At 46.0% G+C, this 19,462-nt stretch overlaps 1 protein-coding gene across 2 annotated transcripts in view; it reads right to left on the bottom strand.

The window, feature by feature from the left end:
- The window catches only part of LOC132808888 (uncharacterized), a 112,766-nt gene that overhangs the window by 9,130 nt on the left and 84,174 nt on the right, over positions 1 to 19,462 (bottom strand). For both annotated transcript variants that reach the window (XM_060822302.1, XM_060822303.1), the window contains one exon: positions 8,144 to 8,404. In XM_060822302.1, the coding sequence (XP_060678285.1) occupies positions 8,144 to 8,404 (261 nt within the window). The remainder of the gene's footprint in view (positions 1 to 8,143; positions 8,405 to 19,462) is intronic.

Below are 19,462 nucleotides of genomic sequence, written 5' to 3'. Positions count from 1 at the left end.
AACACACTCACGGACAGGGACACTACGGGGTTAGATACAGAGTTTTGGTCCCTTGACACTGTCCCCCATCCCAGGGACAGCACTGGGTTAGGTACAGACTGAAGCTCCCTCAATACTGTCCCCCTATCAAACCCTCCAAGAAGGGAGTGCATGGGGTGAGATACAGAGTAATCCCTCCTCTAAACTGTCCCCCATTCCTGGGAGAGCAGGGAGTTAGATACAGAGTAAAGCTCTCTCTACACTGTCCCCTCATCGATCATTTCCAGGACAGGGGCAGCACAGGTTAGATACAGAGTAAAGCTCCCTCTATACTGTCCCCCCATCACACATTCCCAGGGACAGGGACAGCATGTGGTTAGATACAGAGTAATGGTCCCTCTACACTGTCCCTCCATCCCAACGACAGTATGGGATTAGATACAGAGTAATAGTCCCTCTACACTGTTTCACCCATCCCATGGACAGCATTGGGTTAGATACAGAATCATAGTCCCTCTACAGTGTCTCCCATCCCAGGGACAACATGGGGTTAGATACAGAGTAATGGACCCTCGACACTGTTCCCCCCATCCCAGGGACAGCACAGGGTTAGACACAGAGTAATGGTCCCTCGACACGGTCCCCATCAAACACTCCCAGGGAGAGGGACAGCACAGGGTTAGATACAGAGTAATGGTCCCGCTACACTGTCTCCCATCCCAGGGGCAGCACAGGGTTAGATACAGAGTAATGGTCCCTCTACATTGCCCCCATCCCAGGGTCAGCACAGGGTTAGATACAGACAAATGGTCCCTCTACACTGTCCTCCCATCCCAGGGTCAGCACAGAGTTAGATACAGAGTAATGGTCCCTCTACACTGTCCCCCATCCCAGCGAGAGCACGAGGGTAGATACAGAGTAATGGTCCATCGACACTGTTCCCCCATCCCAGGGATAGCACGGGGTTAGATAGAGAGTAATGGTCCCTCTACACTGTCCCCCATCCCAGGGACAGCACGTGGTTAGATACAGAGTAATGGTCCCTCTGCAATGTCCCCATCCCAGGGACACCACGTGCTTAGATACAGAGTAATGGTCCCTCTACACTGTCCCCCATCCCAGGCTCAGCACAGGGTTAGATACAGAGTAATGGTCCCTCGACACTGTTCCCCATCAAACACTCCCAGGGCAGGGACAGCACGGGGTTAGATACAGAGTAAAGCTCCTCTACACTGTCCCACATCCCAGGAACAGCACAGGGTTAGATACAGAATAATTGTCCCTCTACACCGTTCCCCCATCCCAGGGACAGCACGGGGTTAGATACAGAGTAATGGTCCCTCTACACTGTCTCCCATCCCAGGGACAGTGACACTACGGGGTTAGACACAGAGTAAAGCTCCCTCTACACTGTCTCCCACCAAACACTCCCAGGGACAAGAATAGCACGGGATTAGATACAGAGTAAAGCTCCCTCTACACTGTCCCCCATCAAACACTCCCAGGCACAGGGATTAGATACAGAGTAAAGCTCTCGCTACAATGTCTCACGGTGAGAGATATAGAGTGTTAGATATAGAGTGAAGCTAAATCTACACTGTCCCCACCATCCCAGGACAGGGACAGCACGGGGTTAGATTCAGAGTAAAGCTTCCTCTACACTGTCCCCCCATCACACACTCCCAGGGACAGGGACAGCACAGGATTAGATGCAGAGGAATGGTCCCTTTTACACTGTCCCTCGATCGCAGGGACAGCATGGGGTTAGATACAGAGTAATGGTCCCTCTACATTCCCCCATCCTAGGGTCAGCACAGGGTTAGTGCGTTTGATGGGTGGACAGTGTAGAGGAGGGAGCTTTTCTCTGTATCTAACACTGTGCTGTCCCTGATCCTGGGAGTGATTGATGGGGGACAGTGTAGAGGGACCATTACTCTGTATCTAACCCCGTGCTGTCCCTGGGATGTGGGAACAGTGTAGAGGGACAATTATTCTGTATCTAACCCCGTGCTGTCCCTGGGATGTGGGACAGTGTAGAGGGACCATTACTCTGTATCTAACCCCGTGCTGTCACGGTCCCTGGAGGTGTTTGATGGGGACTGTGTAGAGGGACCATTACTCTGTATCTAACCCCGTGCTGTCATGGTCCCTGGAATGGGGGGACAGTGTAGAGGGAGCTTTCCTCTGTATCAAACCCTGTGCTGTTCCTGTCCTGGGAGTGTTTGATGGGGGACAGTGTAGAGGGAGCTTTACTGTGTATCTAACACCGTGCTGTCCCTGACCCTGTAGTGTGACTCCCAGGGACAGGGACTGCACAGTGTTAGATACAGAGTAATGGTCCCTCTTCACTGTCCCCCATCCCAGGGACAGCACAGGGTTAGATACAGAATAATGGTTTGTCTACACTGTTCGCCCATCCCAGGGACAGCATGGGGTTAAATACAGAGTAATGGTCCCTCTACACTCTCCCCACATCCCAGGGACAGCACAGGGTGAGAGATAGAGTAATGGTCCATCTACACTGTCCATCCATCCCAGGGTGAACACAAAGTTAGATACAGAGTAATGGTCCCTCTTCACTATTCCCCATCCAAGGACAGCATTGGTTTAGATATAGAGCAAAGGTCCCTCTACACTGTCCCATATCAAACACTCCCAGGACAGGGACAGCGTGGGGTTCGATACAGAGTAACGGTCCCTCTACACAGTCCCCCATCTCTGGGGACAGCATGGGGTTAAATACAGAGTAATGGTCCCTCTACACTCTCCCCACATCCCAGGGACAGCACAGGGTGAGAGATAGAGTAATGGTCCATCTACACTGTCCATCCATCCCAGGGTCAACACAAAGTTAGATACAGAGTAATGGTCCCTCTTCACTGTTCCCCATCCAAGGACAGCATTGGTTTAGATATAGAGCAAAGGTCCCTCTACACTGTCCCATATCAAACACTCCCAGGACAGGGACAGCGTGGGGTTCGATACAGAGTAACGGTCCCTCTACACAGTCCCCCATCTCTGGGGACAGCATGGGGTTAGATACAGAGTAATGGTCCCTCTACACTGTCCCCCATCCCAGGGTCAGCACAGGGTTAGATATAGAGTAATGGTCCCTCTACACTGTCCTCCAACTCAGGGACAGCACGGGGTAAGATAAAGAGTAATGGTCACTAGACACTGTCCCCCATCCCAGGGACAGCAAGGGGTTACGTACAGAGTGAAGCTCCCTCAATACTGTCCCCCTATCAAAACCTCCAAGAAGGGAGTGCATGGGGTGAGATACAGAGTAATCCCTCCTCTACACTGTCCCCCATTCCAGGGAGAGCATGGGGTTAGATACCGAGTAATGGTCCCTCTACACTGTCCCACATCTCAGTGAGAGCATGGGGTTAGATATAGAGTAAAGCAAAATCTACACTGTCCCCAAGAGCCAGAACAGGAACAGCACATGGTTAGATACAGCGTAAAGTTCTCCTTACACTTTCCCCCAGCAAACAGTCTTCAGAACAGGGACAGCATGGTGTTAGATACAGAGTAATGGTCCCTCTACACTGTTCCCCCATTCCAGGGACAGCATGGTGTTAGATACAGAGTAATGGTCCCTCTACACTGTTCCCCCATTCCAGGGACAGAACAAGGTCAGATACAGAGTAATGGTCCCTCTACACTTTCCCCTATCGCAGGGACTGCACAGTGTAAGATACAGAGTAAAGCTCCCTCTACACTGTCCACCTTCCCACGGACAGCACAGGGTTAGATACAGAGTAATAATCCCTCTACACTGTCCCCCATCCCAGGGTCAGCACGGGATTAGATACAGAGTAATGGTCCCTCTACACTGTCCTCCCATCCCAGGGACAGCACACTGTTAGATACAGACTAAAGCTCCCTCTACACTGTCCACCTTCCCATGGACAGCACAGTGTTAGATACAGAGTAAAGCTCCCACGACACTGTCCCCATCAAACACTCCCAAGGACAGGGACAGCACGGGGTTAGATACAGAGTAATGGTCCCTCTACACTGTCCCCCCATCCCAGGGACAGCAAGGGGTTAAGTCCAGAATAAAGCTCCCTCTACACTGTCCCCCTATCAAAACCCCCAGGGACAGGGACAGCACGGGGTTAGATACAGAATAAAGCTCCCTCGACACTGTTCCCCCCATCAAACACTCCCAGGACAGGAATAGCACAGTATTAGACACAGAGTAATGCCACTTCTACACTGTCCCCCATTCAAGGGAGAGCAGGGAGTTAGATACAGAGTAAAGCTCCCTCTATACTGTCCCCCCATCAAACACTCCCAGGGACAGGGACAGCACAGGGTTAGATACAGAGTAAAGCTCCCTGTACACTGTTCCCTCATCAAACATTCCCAGGGACAGGGACAGCATGGGGTTAGATACAGAGTAAAGCTCCCACGACACTGTCCCCATCAAACACTCCCAAGGACAGGGACAGCACGGGGTTAGATACAGAGTAATGGTCCCTCTACACTGTCCCCCCATCCCAGGGACAGCAAGGGGTTAAGTCCAGAATAAAGCTCCCTCTACACTGTCCCCCTATCAAAACCCCCAGGGACAGGGACAGCACGGGGTTAGATACAGAATAAAGCTCCCTCGACACTGTTCCCCCCATCAAACACTCCCAGGACAGGAATAGCACAGTATTAGACACAGAGTAATGCCACTTCTACACTGTCCCCCATTCAAGGGAGAGCAGGGAGTTAGATACAGAGTAAAGCTCCCTCTATACTGTCCCCCCATCAAACACTCCCAGGGACAGGGACAGCACAGGGTTAGATACAGAGTAAAGCTCCCTGTACACTGTCCCCCCATCAAACACTCCCAGGGACAGGGACAATACGGGGTTAGATACAGAGTAAAGCTCCCTCTACACTGTCCCCCCATCGAATACTCCCAGGGACAGGGACAGCACAGGGTTAGATACAATGTAAAGCTCCCTCTACACTGTCCCCCCATCAAATACTCCCAGGGACAGGGACAGCACAGGGTTAGATACAGAGTAAAGCTCCCTCTAAGTGGGAAAACAGAGCACTGGGAAGCTTTTAAAGAACCACAGAGGATTACTAAGAGGAAATATGCAGAGAAAAAATGAGGAACAAAGGTAAACTGGCCAATAATATCAAGCAGGATAGTAAAAGCTTTTTTAGGTATGTGAAAGGCAAAAAAAAATGGTTATGACTAAAATTGGGCCCTTGAAGACAGAAACAGGGGAATACATTACGGGGAACAAAGAAATGGCAGAAGAATTGAATTGGTCCTTCAGATCTGTATTCACTGGGGAAGACACAAGCAATCTCCCTGAGGTAACAGTGGCTGAAGGACCTTAACTTCAGGGAATTTATATTTGCCAGGAATTAGTGTTGGAGAGACTGTTAGGTCTGAAGGTTGATAAGTCCCCGGGGCCTGATGGTCTACATCCCAGGGTACTGAAGGTGGTGGCTCGGGAAATCGTGGATGCGTTGGTGATTATTTTCCAGAATTCGATAGATTCGGGATCGGTACCTGAGGAATGGAGGGTGGCTAATGCTGTACCACTTTTTAAGAAAAGTGGGAGAGACAAAACAGGAAATTATAGATCAGTTAGTCTGACCTCAGTGGTGGGAAAGATGCTGGAGTCTATTATAAAGGATGAAATTACGGCTCATCTGGATAGTAGTAACAGGATAGGACAGAGTCAGCATGGATTTATGAAGGGGAAATCGTGCTTGACAAATCTTCTTGAATCTTTTGAGGATGTTACTCTGAAAATGGACGAGGGAGATCCAGTAGATGTAAAGTACCTGGACTTTCAGAAAGCCTTTGATAAAGTCCCACATAGGAGGTTAGTGAGTAAAAGTAGGGTGCATGGTATTGGGGGCAAAGTACTAACTTGGATTGAAAATTGGTTGGCTGACAGGAAACAAAGAGTAGTGATAAACGGCTCCCTTTTGGAATGGCAGGCGGTGACCAGTGGGGTACCGCAGGGATCAGTGCTGGGACCGCAGCTTTTTACAACATATATTAATGATATAAAAGATGGCATTAGTAATAACATTAGCAAATTTGCTGATGATACTAAGCTGGGTGTTAGGGTGATGTGTGAGGAGGATGTTAGGAGATTACAGGGTGACCTGGACAAGTTAGGAGAGTGGTCAAATGCATGGCAGATGCAGTTTAATGTGGATAAATGTATGGTTATCCACTTTGGTGGCAAGAACAGGAAGGCAGATTACTACCTAAATGGAATCAATTAAGGTAAAGGGGCAGTACAGAGAGATCTGGGGGTTCTTGTACACCAGTCAATGAAGGTAAGCATGCAGGTACAGCAGGTAGTGAAGAAGGCTAATAGCATGCTGGCCTTCATAACAAGAGGGATTGAGTATAGAAGCAAAGAGGTCTTTCTGCAGCTGTACAGGGCCCTGGTGAGACCACACCTGGAGTATTGTGTGCAGTTCTGATCTCCAAATTTGAGGAAAGCCACTCTGTCTATTGAGGGAGTGCAGCGTAGGTTCACGAGGTCAATTCCTGGAATGGCGGGATTACCTTACACTGAAAGACTGGAGCGACTGAGCTTGTATACCCTTGAGTTTAGAAGACTGAGAGGGGATCTGATTGAGACGTATAAGATTATTAAATGATTGGACACTCTGGAGGCAGGAAACATGTTTCCGCTGATGGATGAGTGCCGAACCAGAGGACACAGCTTAAAAATACGGGGTAGACCATTTAGGACAGAGATGAGGAGAAACTTTTTCACCCAGAGAGTGGTGGCTGTGTGGAATGCTCTGCCCCCAGAGGGCAGTGGAGGCCCAGTCTGTGGAGTCATTAAACAAAGAGTTGGATCGAGCTCTCAAGGAGAGTGGGATCAAGGATTATGGAGATAAGGCAGGAACAGGATACTGATTAAGGATGATCAGCCATGATCATATTGAATGGTGGTGCAGGCTCGAAGGGCAGAATGGCCTACTCCTGCACCTATTGTCTATACACTATCTCCCCATCAAACACCCCAAGAACAGGGACAGCACGGGGTTAGATACAGAGTAATGGTACTTCTACACTGTCCCCCATTCCAGATAGAGCAGGGAGTTAGATATAGAGTAAAGCTCCCTCTATACTGTACATTCCAGCAAACACGCTCAGGACAGGGACAGGACAGGGACAGCACAGGGTTAGATACAGAGGAAAACTTCCTCTACACTGTCCCCCATCAAACGCTACAGGACATGGTCTGCAAGTGGTCAGATACTGGGTAGAGCTCTCCCACTACACTGTCCCTCCATCAAACAATCCCAGGACAGGGACAGCACGGGGTTAGATACAGAGTAAAGCTCCCTCTACACTGTCACCCAATCAAACACTCCCAGGACAGGGAGCAGCATGGGGTTAGCTACAGAGTAAAGCTTCCTCTACACTGTCCCCCCATCAAACACTCCCAGGACAGGGGCTGCATGGGTATAGATACTGAATAAAGCTCCCTCTACACTGTCACCCAATCAAACACTCCCAGGACAGGGACAGTATGGGGTTAGGTACAGAGTAAAGCTCCCTCGATACTGTTCCCCATCCCAGGGAGAGCATGGGGTTAAATACAGAGTAAAGCTCTCCCTACACTGTCCCCCAGCGAACAGCCTTCAGGATAGGGACAGACATGGAGTTAGATACAGAGTAAAGCTCCCTCTACACTGTCCCACCATCCCAGGACAGGCACAGCATGGTATTATATACAGAGTAAATCAAACTCTACACTGTCCCGCACCCCAGGGACAGCATGGGATGAGATGCAGAGTAAAGTCCTCTCTACACTGTCCCCCTGTCAAATGCTCCGATGACAGGGAGAGCATGTGGTGAGGTACAGAGTAATGCTCCCCTTATGCTATCCCCAATCCCAGGAACAGCGAGGGGTTAGGTACAGTGTAAAGCCCACTCTACACTGTCCCCCATTAAACACTCCCAGGGACAGGGACAGTACGGGGTTAGATACAGAGTAAAGCTCCTTCTACACTGTCCCCCCATCAAACACTCCCAGGGACAGGGACAGTACGGGGTTAGATACAGAGTAAAGCTCCTTCTACACTGTCCCCCCATCAAACACTCCCAGGACAGGAACAGGACAGGGTTAGGTATGGAATTAAGGTAACACAATGTTATCCACATTACCTTCTTGTCATAATAAGCACAAAGATCTTCAACTTTCTCCTTAATTTTTCTCTGAACAGCCTGGTCAAATTTTGCCTGATAAGTTTTCATGAAGGTATCTCGCTCCTCCTGTAGTACTCCTTTCAGATCAGGTACGCCATTCCCTGTGTAGTTGTTCAGAAACCTTTCAAACTCGTCACAGAGCTCACATAGCTTCTTGTTCAATAGGTTCGAGACAGAACTCGGACTGTTTCTAAATATCATGCGATCGTCTCTAAAGTCCTGATGAACAGAAACAAATGGACAGAGTGAATTTCCCTCCATACTCATTAATTCAAACATTCCCACCGCGGTTCCAACAGGGATTCAGATCCAGATCAAAGTCACCATTACTCTTTCAAACTGTAAGGAAAGGTTCCTCTACACCATTCCCCATCAAACACTCCCAGGGACAGGGATAGCACAGGGTTAGATACACAGTAAAACTCCCTCTACACTGTCCCCCCATCAAACACTCCCAGGGACAGGGATAGCACAGGGTTAGATACACAGTAAAACTCCCTCTACACTGTCCCCCCATCAAACACTCCCAGGGCAGGGACAGCACGGGGTTAGATACAGAGTAAAGCTCCCTCTACACTGTCCCCCATCAAACACTCCCAGGGACAGTGACAGCACAGGGTTAGATACAGAGTAAAGCTTCCTCTACACTGTCCCCCCATCTAACACTCCCAGGGACAGGGACAGCACAGGGTTAGATACAGAGTAAAGCTCCCTCTACACTGTCCCCCCATCAAACACTCCCAGGGACAGGGACAGCACAGGGTTAGATACAGAGTAAAGCTCCCTCTACACTGTCCCCCATCAAACACTCCCAGGGACAGGGACAGCACGGGGTTAGATACAGAGTAAAGCTTCCTCTACACTGTCCCCCCATCAAACACTCACAGGGACAGGGACAGCACGGGGTTAGATACAGAGTAAAGCTCCCTCTACACTGTCTCTCCATCAAACACTTCCAAGGACAGGGACAGCACGGGGTTAGATACAGAGTAAAGCTCCCTCTACACTGTACCCCATCAAACACTCCCAGGGACAGGGACAGCACAGGGTTAGATACAGAGTAAAGCTTCCTCTACACTGTCCTCCCTCAAACACTCCCAGGGACAGGGACAGCACGGGGTTAGATACAGAGTAAAGCTCCCTCTACACTGTCCCCCATCAAACACTCCCAGGGACAGAGACAGCACAGGGTTAAATACAGAGTAAAGCTCACTCTACACTGTCCCCCATCAAACACTCCCACCGACAGGGACAGCACGGGGTTAGATACAGAGTAAAGCTCCCTCTACACTGTCCCCCATCAAACACTCCCAGGGACAGGGACAGCACGGGGTTAGATACAGAGTAAAGCTCCCTCTACACTGTCCCCCATCAAACACTCCCAGGGACAGGGACAGCACGGGGTGCGATACAGAGTAAAGCTCCCTCTACACTGTCCCCCCCATCAAACACTCCCAGGGACAGGGACAGGACAGGGTTAGATACAGAGTAAAGTCAACATTACGCTCCTGAACAAAACAGAAACAGCACACTGAGTAAGAGAGGGTCATACAGAGAGGACAGGAGCAGGGATAGTTTGCTGCAATTGGACAGAGTGCAACACCCTTGAAGTGTGGTGTGTGCAGGTTGGGTCTCCATATCTCAGGAGGGATGTTCTGGCTGTGGAGGGAGTGCAAGAAATGTTTCCCAGACTGATTCCTGAGATGGGAGGAGTGGCATATGAAGAGAGACCAGATCGGTTGGGATTCTATTCACTGGGAGTTCAGGAGAATAACGGTGGTGGAGGTGATGGAGTGATCTTATACACATCCATAAAGTTCGAACAGGACCAGACTGGGGAAAGGTAGGAAGGGTGTTTCACAAGACCAGAGGCATCCAGAACCAGGGTCACGGTCTAAAGAAAACAGGAGAAGGACACAGTTGAGGAGAGATGACATTACCCAGTGAGTGGGGACCCTGTGGAATTCTTAACTGCATGGAAGGATCGGGGGCAAAGTATGAAACATTTTTATGAAGAAGAAAGATTACAGTGCTCAGGGCGAAAGGGATCAAAGGTTTAGGGGAGAAAGGAGGAACATAATGGGCTGGACTCTAATGATCTGAACAGAAAGTAAACCTCCCTCTACACTGTCCCCCCATCCCAGGGACAGGGCCAGCATGGGGTTAGATACAGAGTAAACCTCCCTCTACACTGTACCCCCATCAAACACTCCCAGGGACAGGGGCAACATAGGGTTAGATACAGAGTAAAGCTCCCTCTACACTGTGTTGGGATCCATTATTAAGGTTAGGCAGTGTAAGAAACTTTATTGTTAGGTAGTGCTCACGTAAGGTAGTATTAGCAAGTCTGGAAATTGTTAGCTTCACTAGACAACAGTAAGCCATTATGTTACACTAAGAACAGACTGAAAAGCTGATGGCATAGCCTGAAGAGGCCCCAGGGAGGGTGAACAGATAACAGGACATTGAAACCGTGTTAGATTGCACGTAGCTCATACTGAGGTAACAGAATGTTATCAGCTTTGGGACCAATCCCATAAGAGTATACCGCATCCTATCAAATAAGGATGTAGCACTGGGATGCGAGGGGGCTAAAAAGCTAGACAAAGAGAACAATAGATCAGAAAGCGCTTTCTCCAGTGAGCAGCAAATCTCACTGTATTTTGTACGGCTCTCTCTCATTAAACCAGCTTATATTTTGAATCAGATCCAGTGTTTCTCTCCTCCAAACGAACACGGGGACGGTAGCCCGTCCTAACAGATTTTGGTGACCCCGAACGTGTGGAGGGAGTGGAGACACGCCTGTTGGCAGGGATTGAGTGGTCGCCGAACGGCCGGCCACTTCTAATCAGGCTCGGAGGCGCCTTTTTCAAAAAAGATCTCCAGTAGGGATTTGAATACGCTAAATTCTTATTTGCTCGGCGTCTCACAACTCTTTGCCAACCGAAATTGTGGGCTTGGCAGCCCGAGAGAGAGTCGGACCGTTTATTTATGAAGAAAAGTCCCCTAGGTGAAGGGTCATCCCGGCCGCGCGGTTTCTGAAATTCCTAGGGGTGGTGAGTATTATTGTTTTGGAAAAAAGTCCTCTAGGTGGGCACTGAAAGTCCTAGAGGTGGGTAGTGTTTTAAAGAAAAAAAAGTCCTCTAGGTGGGCGCTGAAAGTCCTAGAGGTGGTTAGTGTTTTAAAGAGAAAAAGTCCTCTAGGTGGGCGCTGAAAGTATTGTTATGGGTAAAGCTTAAGCTTCCCCCCGCGCAAGACGAAGTCGGGTAAAGCTTAAGCTTCCCCACGCGCAAGACGAAGTCGGGTAAAGCGTAGGCTTCCCCCCACGCAAAACGAAGTCGGGTAAAGCGTAGGCTTCCCCCCACGCAAGACGAAGTCGGGTAAAGCGTAGGCTTCACCCCGCGCAAGACGAAGTCGGGTAAAGCATAGGCTTCCCTCCTGCACTAAGGACTGGGGAGTAAAATATATACTTCCCTTGACCGGTGGACAAGCGCTGATCGGGACTGGTTTTGTCAGGAGTCGAGGTGGTGCATTCGTGCGCCCGACACCCAGGAGTTCCGTGGTGGAGAGAGAGACAAAAGACAGAGGACCGGGGACAGAGACAGACACACAGTTACGGACAGAGCGACTGTGTGTGTGTGAGAGGGACGTTGTCTATGAGAAAGATAGAGTCTCTGGGTGTGTAAACGTCTGTATGTGTGTATAAGTGTTTCTGTGTTTGTAAAAGTTTGTGAGAGAAGATGAGTTTGTGTGTGAAAGTCTGTGAGAGAAGTTTGCATTGTTGCCCTAGAGAGAGAGAGAGAGAGAGAGTGAATGCTGATGTGCCGGCAGTGTGTTTGTGTGAAAGAGAGAGACTGGCTGAAGGCATTCTCAGCTAACAAGCAGTTTAACACTTTGTGCTTTGGCTTGAATTCATCTGTTTGGTAATAGTTTTATGTTTAAAACTTGTTGCCTGTCATTTGATTCAGTGTGCTATTTTTGATTATAATTTCATGAATGCTTAACGTGATTTTCTTTCAGGATAGAATTTTAATAGATATTGAGAGAGGGAGAAAAGATTAGGTGGTATCTGATAAGGCTGATCCCCATTTTTTTTGGGAGAAATTTTTATGTTTAAATGAAAGTATTAAAAGGTGGACAGCAGGAAAATTTATTTTTGACAACAGCTTACAGTGGGAAATGACGGAGATAGTGACAAAGAAAGATAGAAACAGAAACAAGGGGGGGGGCAGGCTTTTAAATCAACTATGCAAGTGAAAGAGTAATGAGGTGTTATGAAAGAAGACCCCAGAGGGCAGGAGAGGCAGAAAAGAGTTTTTGGATCTCGGCAAAGAATAAAAAAAATGTAAGGAATACTAGATTTATTGTACTCTGAGGAGTACAGGTGGGGATTGCGAGGAATCTCTCATTTCCATGACCCTAAGATTATGCTTTTTTTTTAGAAAGCCTGATGAGATGCGGTTTATGCACTTTGTATAAACCTTCTTGTAAATACAGATATACATAATGTACATATTTAGAATAACAAATGATGTAAATACCAAGTAAAACTTATTACTATTTATATTGGCAATTTTTGTGAATTTGAATATGTTCTAGTAGAGAAAGAGTTTTCCATCCAACTCTTCCAATGTTCTTATAAATATAGAAGAGACAGCAGGTAATCGTGCTCAAAATTTATCACACCAGGTAACACGTCAGAAAACAAATTAATATTCAAAAAAATATCTTGTTTAGAGTGCATCTTATTGGATAGGGTCCAAAAAGCTTGAAATATCTATATTGTAGGAATAAAGACAATAATGCAACTAAATTAATATGGAATTTAGTAATCTGTGATGAAATACAAACTGATTTTAATAATTAATGTTCTAAATTACTAATTGTTGATTCAATTTCAAAATAAAATATTAAAGCTGCAGTCACTACAGATAAGGATTATAAGCGAAGCAATTTCTAGTCCAGAGATTAGAGTATTTGTATAGTGGGATTTGGCTATAGCTCAGACGCTCTATTTTGCGTGAGTAAAGTTTTTAAAACGTTACAAGAAAAAAAAACCTTTGAACTTTGGTATAATTCCTGAACCTATAAAGTTCCCTTTTATGTCCTCCCTGTGTCAATTCATAGCAAGTACAACTTCCAAATAAATTGTGAATATGTTTTAATGTATAAATACTGCATGGTCTGGGCAGTCATTGACTTCCAATTTTTTTCTCTCTGGTTTCCATTGCCACCGGGGTGAAATTGCTTGTGGTTTATAATGATTTTTTTCTCAAGGGGTTTCTGTTTGCACAGCCGGCAGTTTGATTGCTTTTCTCAAGTGGGTGTGAATTTCTGTGATCTTTTTTTCAATGGACTGCGGCAGCCAGGTCTGTGTGTGTTTTTTCTCTATTGGACGAGGAACTCCCATTCAGCAATGGAGGGCTCTGATTGGCTAGGGAACTCCCATTGAGTTTAATTCACAGTTGTATAAGCGACATTGAGATTTTTAAAAATTAAATAATATAGAGCCAAAATATGTAGTGCCCTGGACCCAGTATTATGTTGACAGTGACTTCATGGTCAAGTTGCAGACAGAGTTAATTTTTCTTTTAACCAAAATAACAAACTGAAGCTTCAGAACGAACAGAGACAGATAAAGCAAAAGGGAAGGTGACGGAGACAAAGGGAAGAGGAACAAAGAGAAGGACGGATAGAAGGAATGCGAGAAATAAGGGTTAGGGGTAAGGGGATTCACAAAGGACTGTGCAAACAGAGAGAGAGCGCGAGTATAGCTAGCAAAACATTTAACCATTTGTGATTTGGTTTGAATGCACATTGGTTTGTTGGTGATTGAATGAGTAAGTTTTGTTTCTAGAGCTTGAGTTCCAGGACTGCTGTTTAAAGTGATTTCGTTTTATGTTAACATGATTTAGATGCATCTGTTTGCTTGGTGATTGAATTCTTGTTTTTTGTTTCTAGAGCTTGAGTTCCGGGACTGCTGTTTAAAGTGATTTCTTTTTATGTGAGCTTAACATGATTTTTTAAGGCTAATAACTTCTGTTCTTTTATGAGTCATGACTCCCTAACTACTTTTCTTACTAACCTCTTTTATTTTTACATAAAAGCAATATATGAAGGACAGTCGAAGTTTCATTCGACAGTGGGTAATTGTAAAAAACGAAAGTTTCCATGGTTATTATCTGTGACCTTGGATTCGACCATTGTGCATGCGTTAGAAGTTTTTAACTTGAATTGACAAATTGTTGTAAGACAGCTCTGATTATTTTTACGACCTAAAGTATTTTAATTGAGTAATGATTGACCAGAAGTACTTAAGAAAACTAATTTTGGATCTAAAATGGGGAACTAAAACTGAGTGATCACAATGGTCTTCAAAATTGGTAACTATATGCATTTTACATTTTGAAAATTGAATACTGGATAAATGGACGTAAATATATAGATATGCTTACAAGTTAGTTACAGGCATTAAAGTAAGACAAGCATGAATTGGTAAATTGGTGTTTAAGGATGTGGGAATCTAAGGACATTGCAATATTTCTTAGAAGAAAAGAAAATGGAAGAACGTAATGATTTGTCCCCTTTGGAAAGTACCGATAGAAAACGAGGAGATTAGGTGAGTGTGTGTTCCCCTCACTAGTGGGGAGGTCGGAACATATAAGAGGAAATAACGGTCTTGGTTGAGAATTTGATAGGATTTTCAGAACAGATTAATCTATGATAAAAACCCAGTATGTAAATGTGGGCTGGTTTAATGTCTAATTTAAATATACTATTTACTAAGGAAAAAAGGAAACTTATATGGGGATACTGGAGCGCTCGTCTGTTGAAGGCATGGTGTTACGGAAAGTGAAACCTGCTGCTGTTCTTTCCTCCCTCCCTCTCCAGATGGTTTTCTACTTCAATGCGTTTTGTTATTTTTTCTATTTTCTCGATCTTTTGTTTGTGTTAACAGGACATTTGCACCATCCGGAGTTGTTCGCAGTTTATCAAAATAATCAAACAGCATTTATTTCTCTCTCAATTTAATATTTAGTTTTGTGGGGGAAGTTCGGTAGGTCTCTATGTCTATCTTTTCTAAGACCTGCAGGCAAGCATTTTTTGCATGATCCATGGTGCTACTGCTTTAGCCTCTGTAATCAATGATTTTGAGATGCCAATATTCTGCCATCGGTTTTGCTTAGATTCTGAGCTGAGCTTATTGCGTGGAATGGGTGTTAAACCTCTATCTATTCAAGCTTCGCACTCTACAGTGAATGACATCATTATGGTATCAATTTTGCTAAATGGTTTATTTGCACAAGGTTGATTCGAAATTTAGTTCTAGAGGGAAATGGGATTTTCTGAAGAGGAATAAATTTTAAGTCTTAAGGATGCTTGGATGATAGAGTAATATTATATTTCTGTATTGCAAAGTCTGGATTTAAATTTCTGGTTGTTTTATAGTACTTTTCACAGCTATTCACTAACAGGAGGGATTCAGTCCTGGTCACACAGATTTTGTGCCAATTCCTAATACAACTGTGGTCAAACACCTAATTTTAATTCCACAATTCCAAACCTGGTTGTGACGGTTCTAGGAAAGGTGAGATAAGAAATCAGATAGATTTTTCCATATTGGTAATATAACACTGTGTACTAAATGTTGCATTTATATTCCTACAGACTTCAAGTCAAGCACTTTCTCTTCATTTTTTCAATTATGCAGATCTGATGGTGGCTAAAACCTTTTTAATACTTTGAACAGGTCTTCGTTATTAAGCATCTGGACACATACCTAGTAGGCTGTACAAAGACAGCTATGATTAACTTTAGCCTTTTCATTCACTAAATTTTAGTTGTGGTTAAGAGTAAGGGACTTATTCCCCTTGTTCACTATTAAGTACTGGATATGAATTTAGTACAAGATTTCAAAAAACTGGAAGATGACCCTACCCCTGTTGAAGGAGGAGCTTATGGGTCTGTAATTAATTTGTGAATGGATAATGGGTATGGGTTACAGTACAAATACCAGACGCTAATCTCTTCTGAGATTCAACAACAGATCACATGTGAATCTTACCTAGTTTAGTAAATTAGGACTATCTTTCAGAAAGGAAGTTTATTTGCAGTTTTTTGAGAAGATATGTAGCTCAGGTTCTAAGTTTACTCACTGAGCTGAAAGGTTTGTTCTTGAACATTTTGTCATCACGCATTGTTAGGAGGGGCACAGAAAGTGTTTGTAAAGAGAGAAAGGGCGAGCGACAGGAGCAGAATGCGTAAATGATGGTAGCTGCGGTTGATGAGGTAATTAGGAGAAGAATGCAGCCAAAAGTGAGCAACCGGAGCAGCGAGTGATAGCATGTAGGGCAGAGAAGAAAGGGAGTAGGGAGAGACATGGAGGAGCATTTGATAGAGAGTTTGAGCGACAGGGGCAGAGACGAAGGTCTCCACAGGCAGGATGCCATTATTGTGGAAGGATAGGGCATTTTGGGCGGGAGTGTCCTGATCTATAAAGGGAAGAAAGAGCCATTCCGTTTATGATAACGACAGGGAAGGGAACAACAACTGGCATCATTTCTGAGCAGTCAGGGGTTAAAAACGCCAGTCATAGATTGGCTGAATAGCACATTCGGTAGATGGGGAACTGTGCTGGGACAGCTGGCCCTTGGTTTATGCATTTCTGTTGCTATCTTTATTACCTGTGGTTGTTGTTGTATACCATGTATCAGGACGCTTGTGACACGAACGATCGACCATGCCCTGACGGGAAAGGATAACCCCCCACCCGCATACCAGGCAGCGGTGCTGGAGGAACCTGTGATGGGGGCACCCCATGGAAAGATTACGGGATCGGTATCAGAGGGAATGGAGGAGATATGCCTGAGAGAGAAGCGCGGGACAACTTATGATTTTACTTTATAACTGTATCTCTCATTTCTAATCCTTCCCATATTAGGGCCTCAGAATGTGAGGGCTGAGGTGCAGAGACCCCCTAGTTGTGTATTTTTTTTTCTTCTCTCTTTCCCGTTCAAATTGACAACAGGTAAATTTGTGCTTTTATGCTGCAGTTAGAGATTGTGAAATGCTATATGCCTTGAGACTCAAGAGACTATTGTTCACTCAAGAGATTCCTAGCCATCATCTGGTACTCCTAAATGGCTTCGATTGGTCTCGACGGCCACTGTTCACAATGATAAGCCAGTTACCACTGCCCGTGTCCGTACTTGACAGCTGTAAAATGGATGTGGGTTTTTATTGGTCAAGTGAAGGTGACTGGTTAGCCAATGACTGGTAAGATTCCTCGAGTGAGGGACAACCTAAGACAGGCACAGTCGTGCATTGACCTTCAGAATAATGTCCTGTGGTCATGTGGTTTTAGCAGATGCCTGGCCTTTGTATCCGTGTCGGGAATCTGGTCAAGTTTCTGGCTTGCAAAGCAGCTTGATATAAGGAAAATCGTGGACCCAGCAGTTTGACATTGTATTCACTGTATTTTTGACAAAGGAAAATGCCAGTTTTGTGTCATCTTCCAGAACCGACTTAACAACAAACCTTTGGGAAGGAAGGAGAGCTCATTGAATCCTATTGCAAAAAGATTTGACACTATGTCAGTAGTTTGAAAATTTATTTTAAGATGTCATGGTATAATACGACCGAGTTTACTGGGAGGTTGTACAATTGGGTGTTCTTTGGACAGCAGACCTTCATTCTGCAGGCGTCCTAACTCATCCACTTTGTGTTTTCCTCTGGTTCTCTTCGCTTTTGTTATCATACTCAGTAATCGTTTTGTTGGTTTTGAGGTGGCTTTTTGTATATGTTTACAACTTTTGAGTGCTTATGTCTGTTATGTATTATTTCACTGCTTCTCGTGCCTTACTGGAGAGGCGCATAGAGTAGGGATTTTGCGGCGCGGAATGCTTTGTGTAGTTGTATGCTGCTTAGGGACTCCTATCCCCTATAACTATGTCTCCCTAGAGTCAGACAAGCCGGGTTTAACTAAATGGTCGGTCTTGCAAAGGAGCGACGGAGGTGCGCTCACCGACCGTCCGGGTCCTGACTGCTGCGCGCGAACTGCTGTATTTTGTGTGGCCTCTTTCGAGGCCAAGGGAGGGAGTGTTGGGATCCATTATTAAGGTTAGGCAGTGTAAGAAACTTTATTGTTAGGTAGTGCTCACGTAAGGTAGTATTAGCAAGTCTGGAAATTGTTAGCTTCACTAGACAACAGTAAGCCATTATGTTACACTAAGAACAGACTGAAAAGCTGATGGCATAGCCTGAAGAGGCCCCAGGGAGGGTGAACAGATAACAGGACATTGAAACCGTGTTAGATTTCACGTAGCTCATACTGAGGTAACAGAATGTTATCAGCTTTGGGACCAATCCCATAAGAGTATACCGCATCCTACCAAATAAGGATGTAGCACTGGGATGCGAGGGGGCTAAAAAGCTAGACAAAGAGAACAATAGATCAGAAAGCGCTTTCTCCAGTGAGCAGCAAATCTCACTGTATTTTGTACGGCTCTCTCTCATTAAACCAGCTTATATTTTGAATCAGATCCAGTGTTTCTCTCCTCCAAACGAACACGGGGACGGTAGCCCGTCCTAACAACTGTCCCCCATCAAATCCTCCCAATTGAGGGACAGCACAGTGTTAGATACAGAGTAAAGCTCCCTCTACACTGTACCCCCATCAAACACTCCGAGGGACAGGGGCAGCATAGGGTTAGATACAGAGTAAAGCTCCCTCTACACTGTTCCCCATCAAACAGTCTCAGGGACAGGGACAGCACAGGCTTAGATTCAGAATCAAGCTCCCTCTACGCTGTCCCCCCATGAAACACTCCCAGGACAGGGACAGCACGAGGTTAGATAAAGAGTAAAGCTCCCTCTACACTGTCCCCCATCAAACACTCCCAGGGACAGGGACAGCACAGGGTTAGATACAGAGTAAAGCTCCCTCTACAGTGTCCCCATCAAACACTCCCAGGGACAGGGACAGCACGGGGTTAGAAACAGAGTAAAGCTCCCTCTACAGTGTCCCCATCAAACACTCCCAGGGACAGGGACAGCACGGGGTTAGATACAGAGTAAAGCTCCCTCTATACTGTTCCCCCATCAAACACTCCCAGGGACAGGGACAGCACAGGTTTAGATTCAGAGCAAAGCTCCCTCTACACTGTCCCCCCATGAAACACTCCCAGGACAGGGACAGCTCGGGATTAGATACAGAGTAAAGCTCCCTTTACACTGTCCCCCCCCCCCCATCAACCACTCCCAGGGGCAGGGTTAGAT

Source organism: Hemiscyllium ocellatum (genome assembly GCF_020745735.1).
Source record: "Hemiscyllium ocellatum isolate sHemOce1 chromosome 41 unlocalized genomic scaffold, sHemOce1.pat.X.cur. SUPER_41_unloc_9, whole genome shotgun sequence".
Taxonomy (NCBI): domain Eukaryota; kingdom Metazoa; phylum Chordata; class Chondrichthyes; order Orectolobiformes; family Hemiscylliidae; genus Hemiscyllium; species Hemiscyllium ocellatum.
This window is presented reverse-complemented; position numbering and strand designations above follow the sequence as displayed.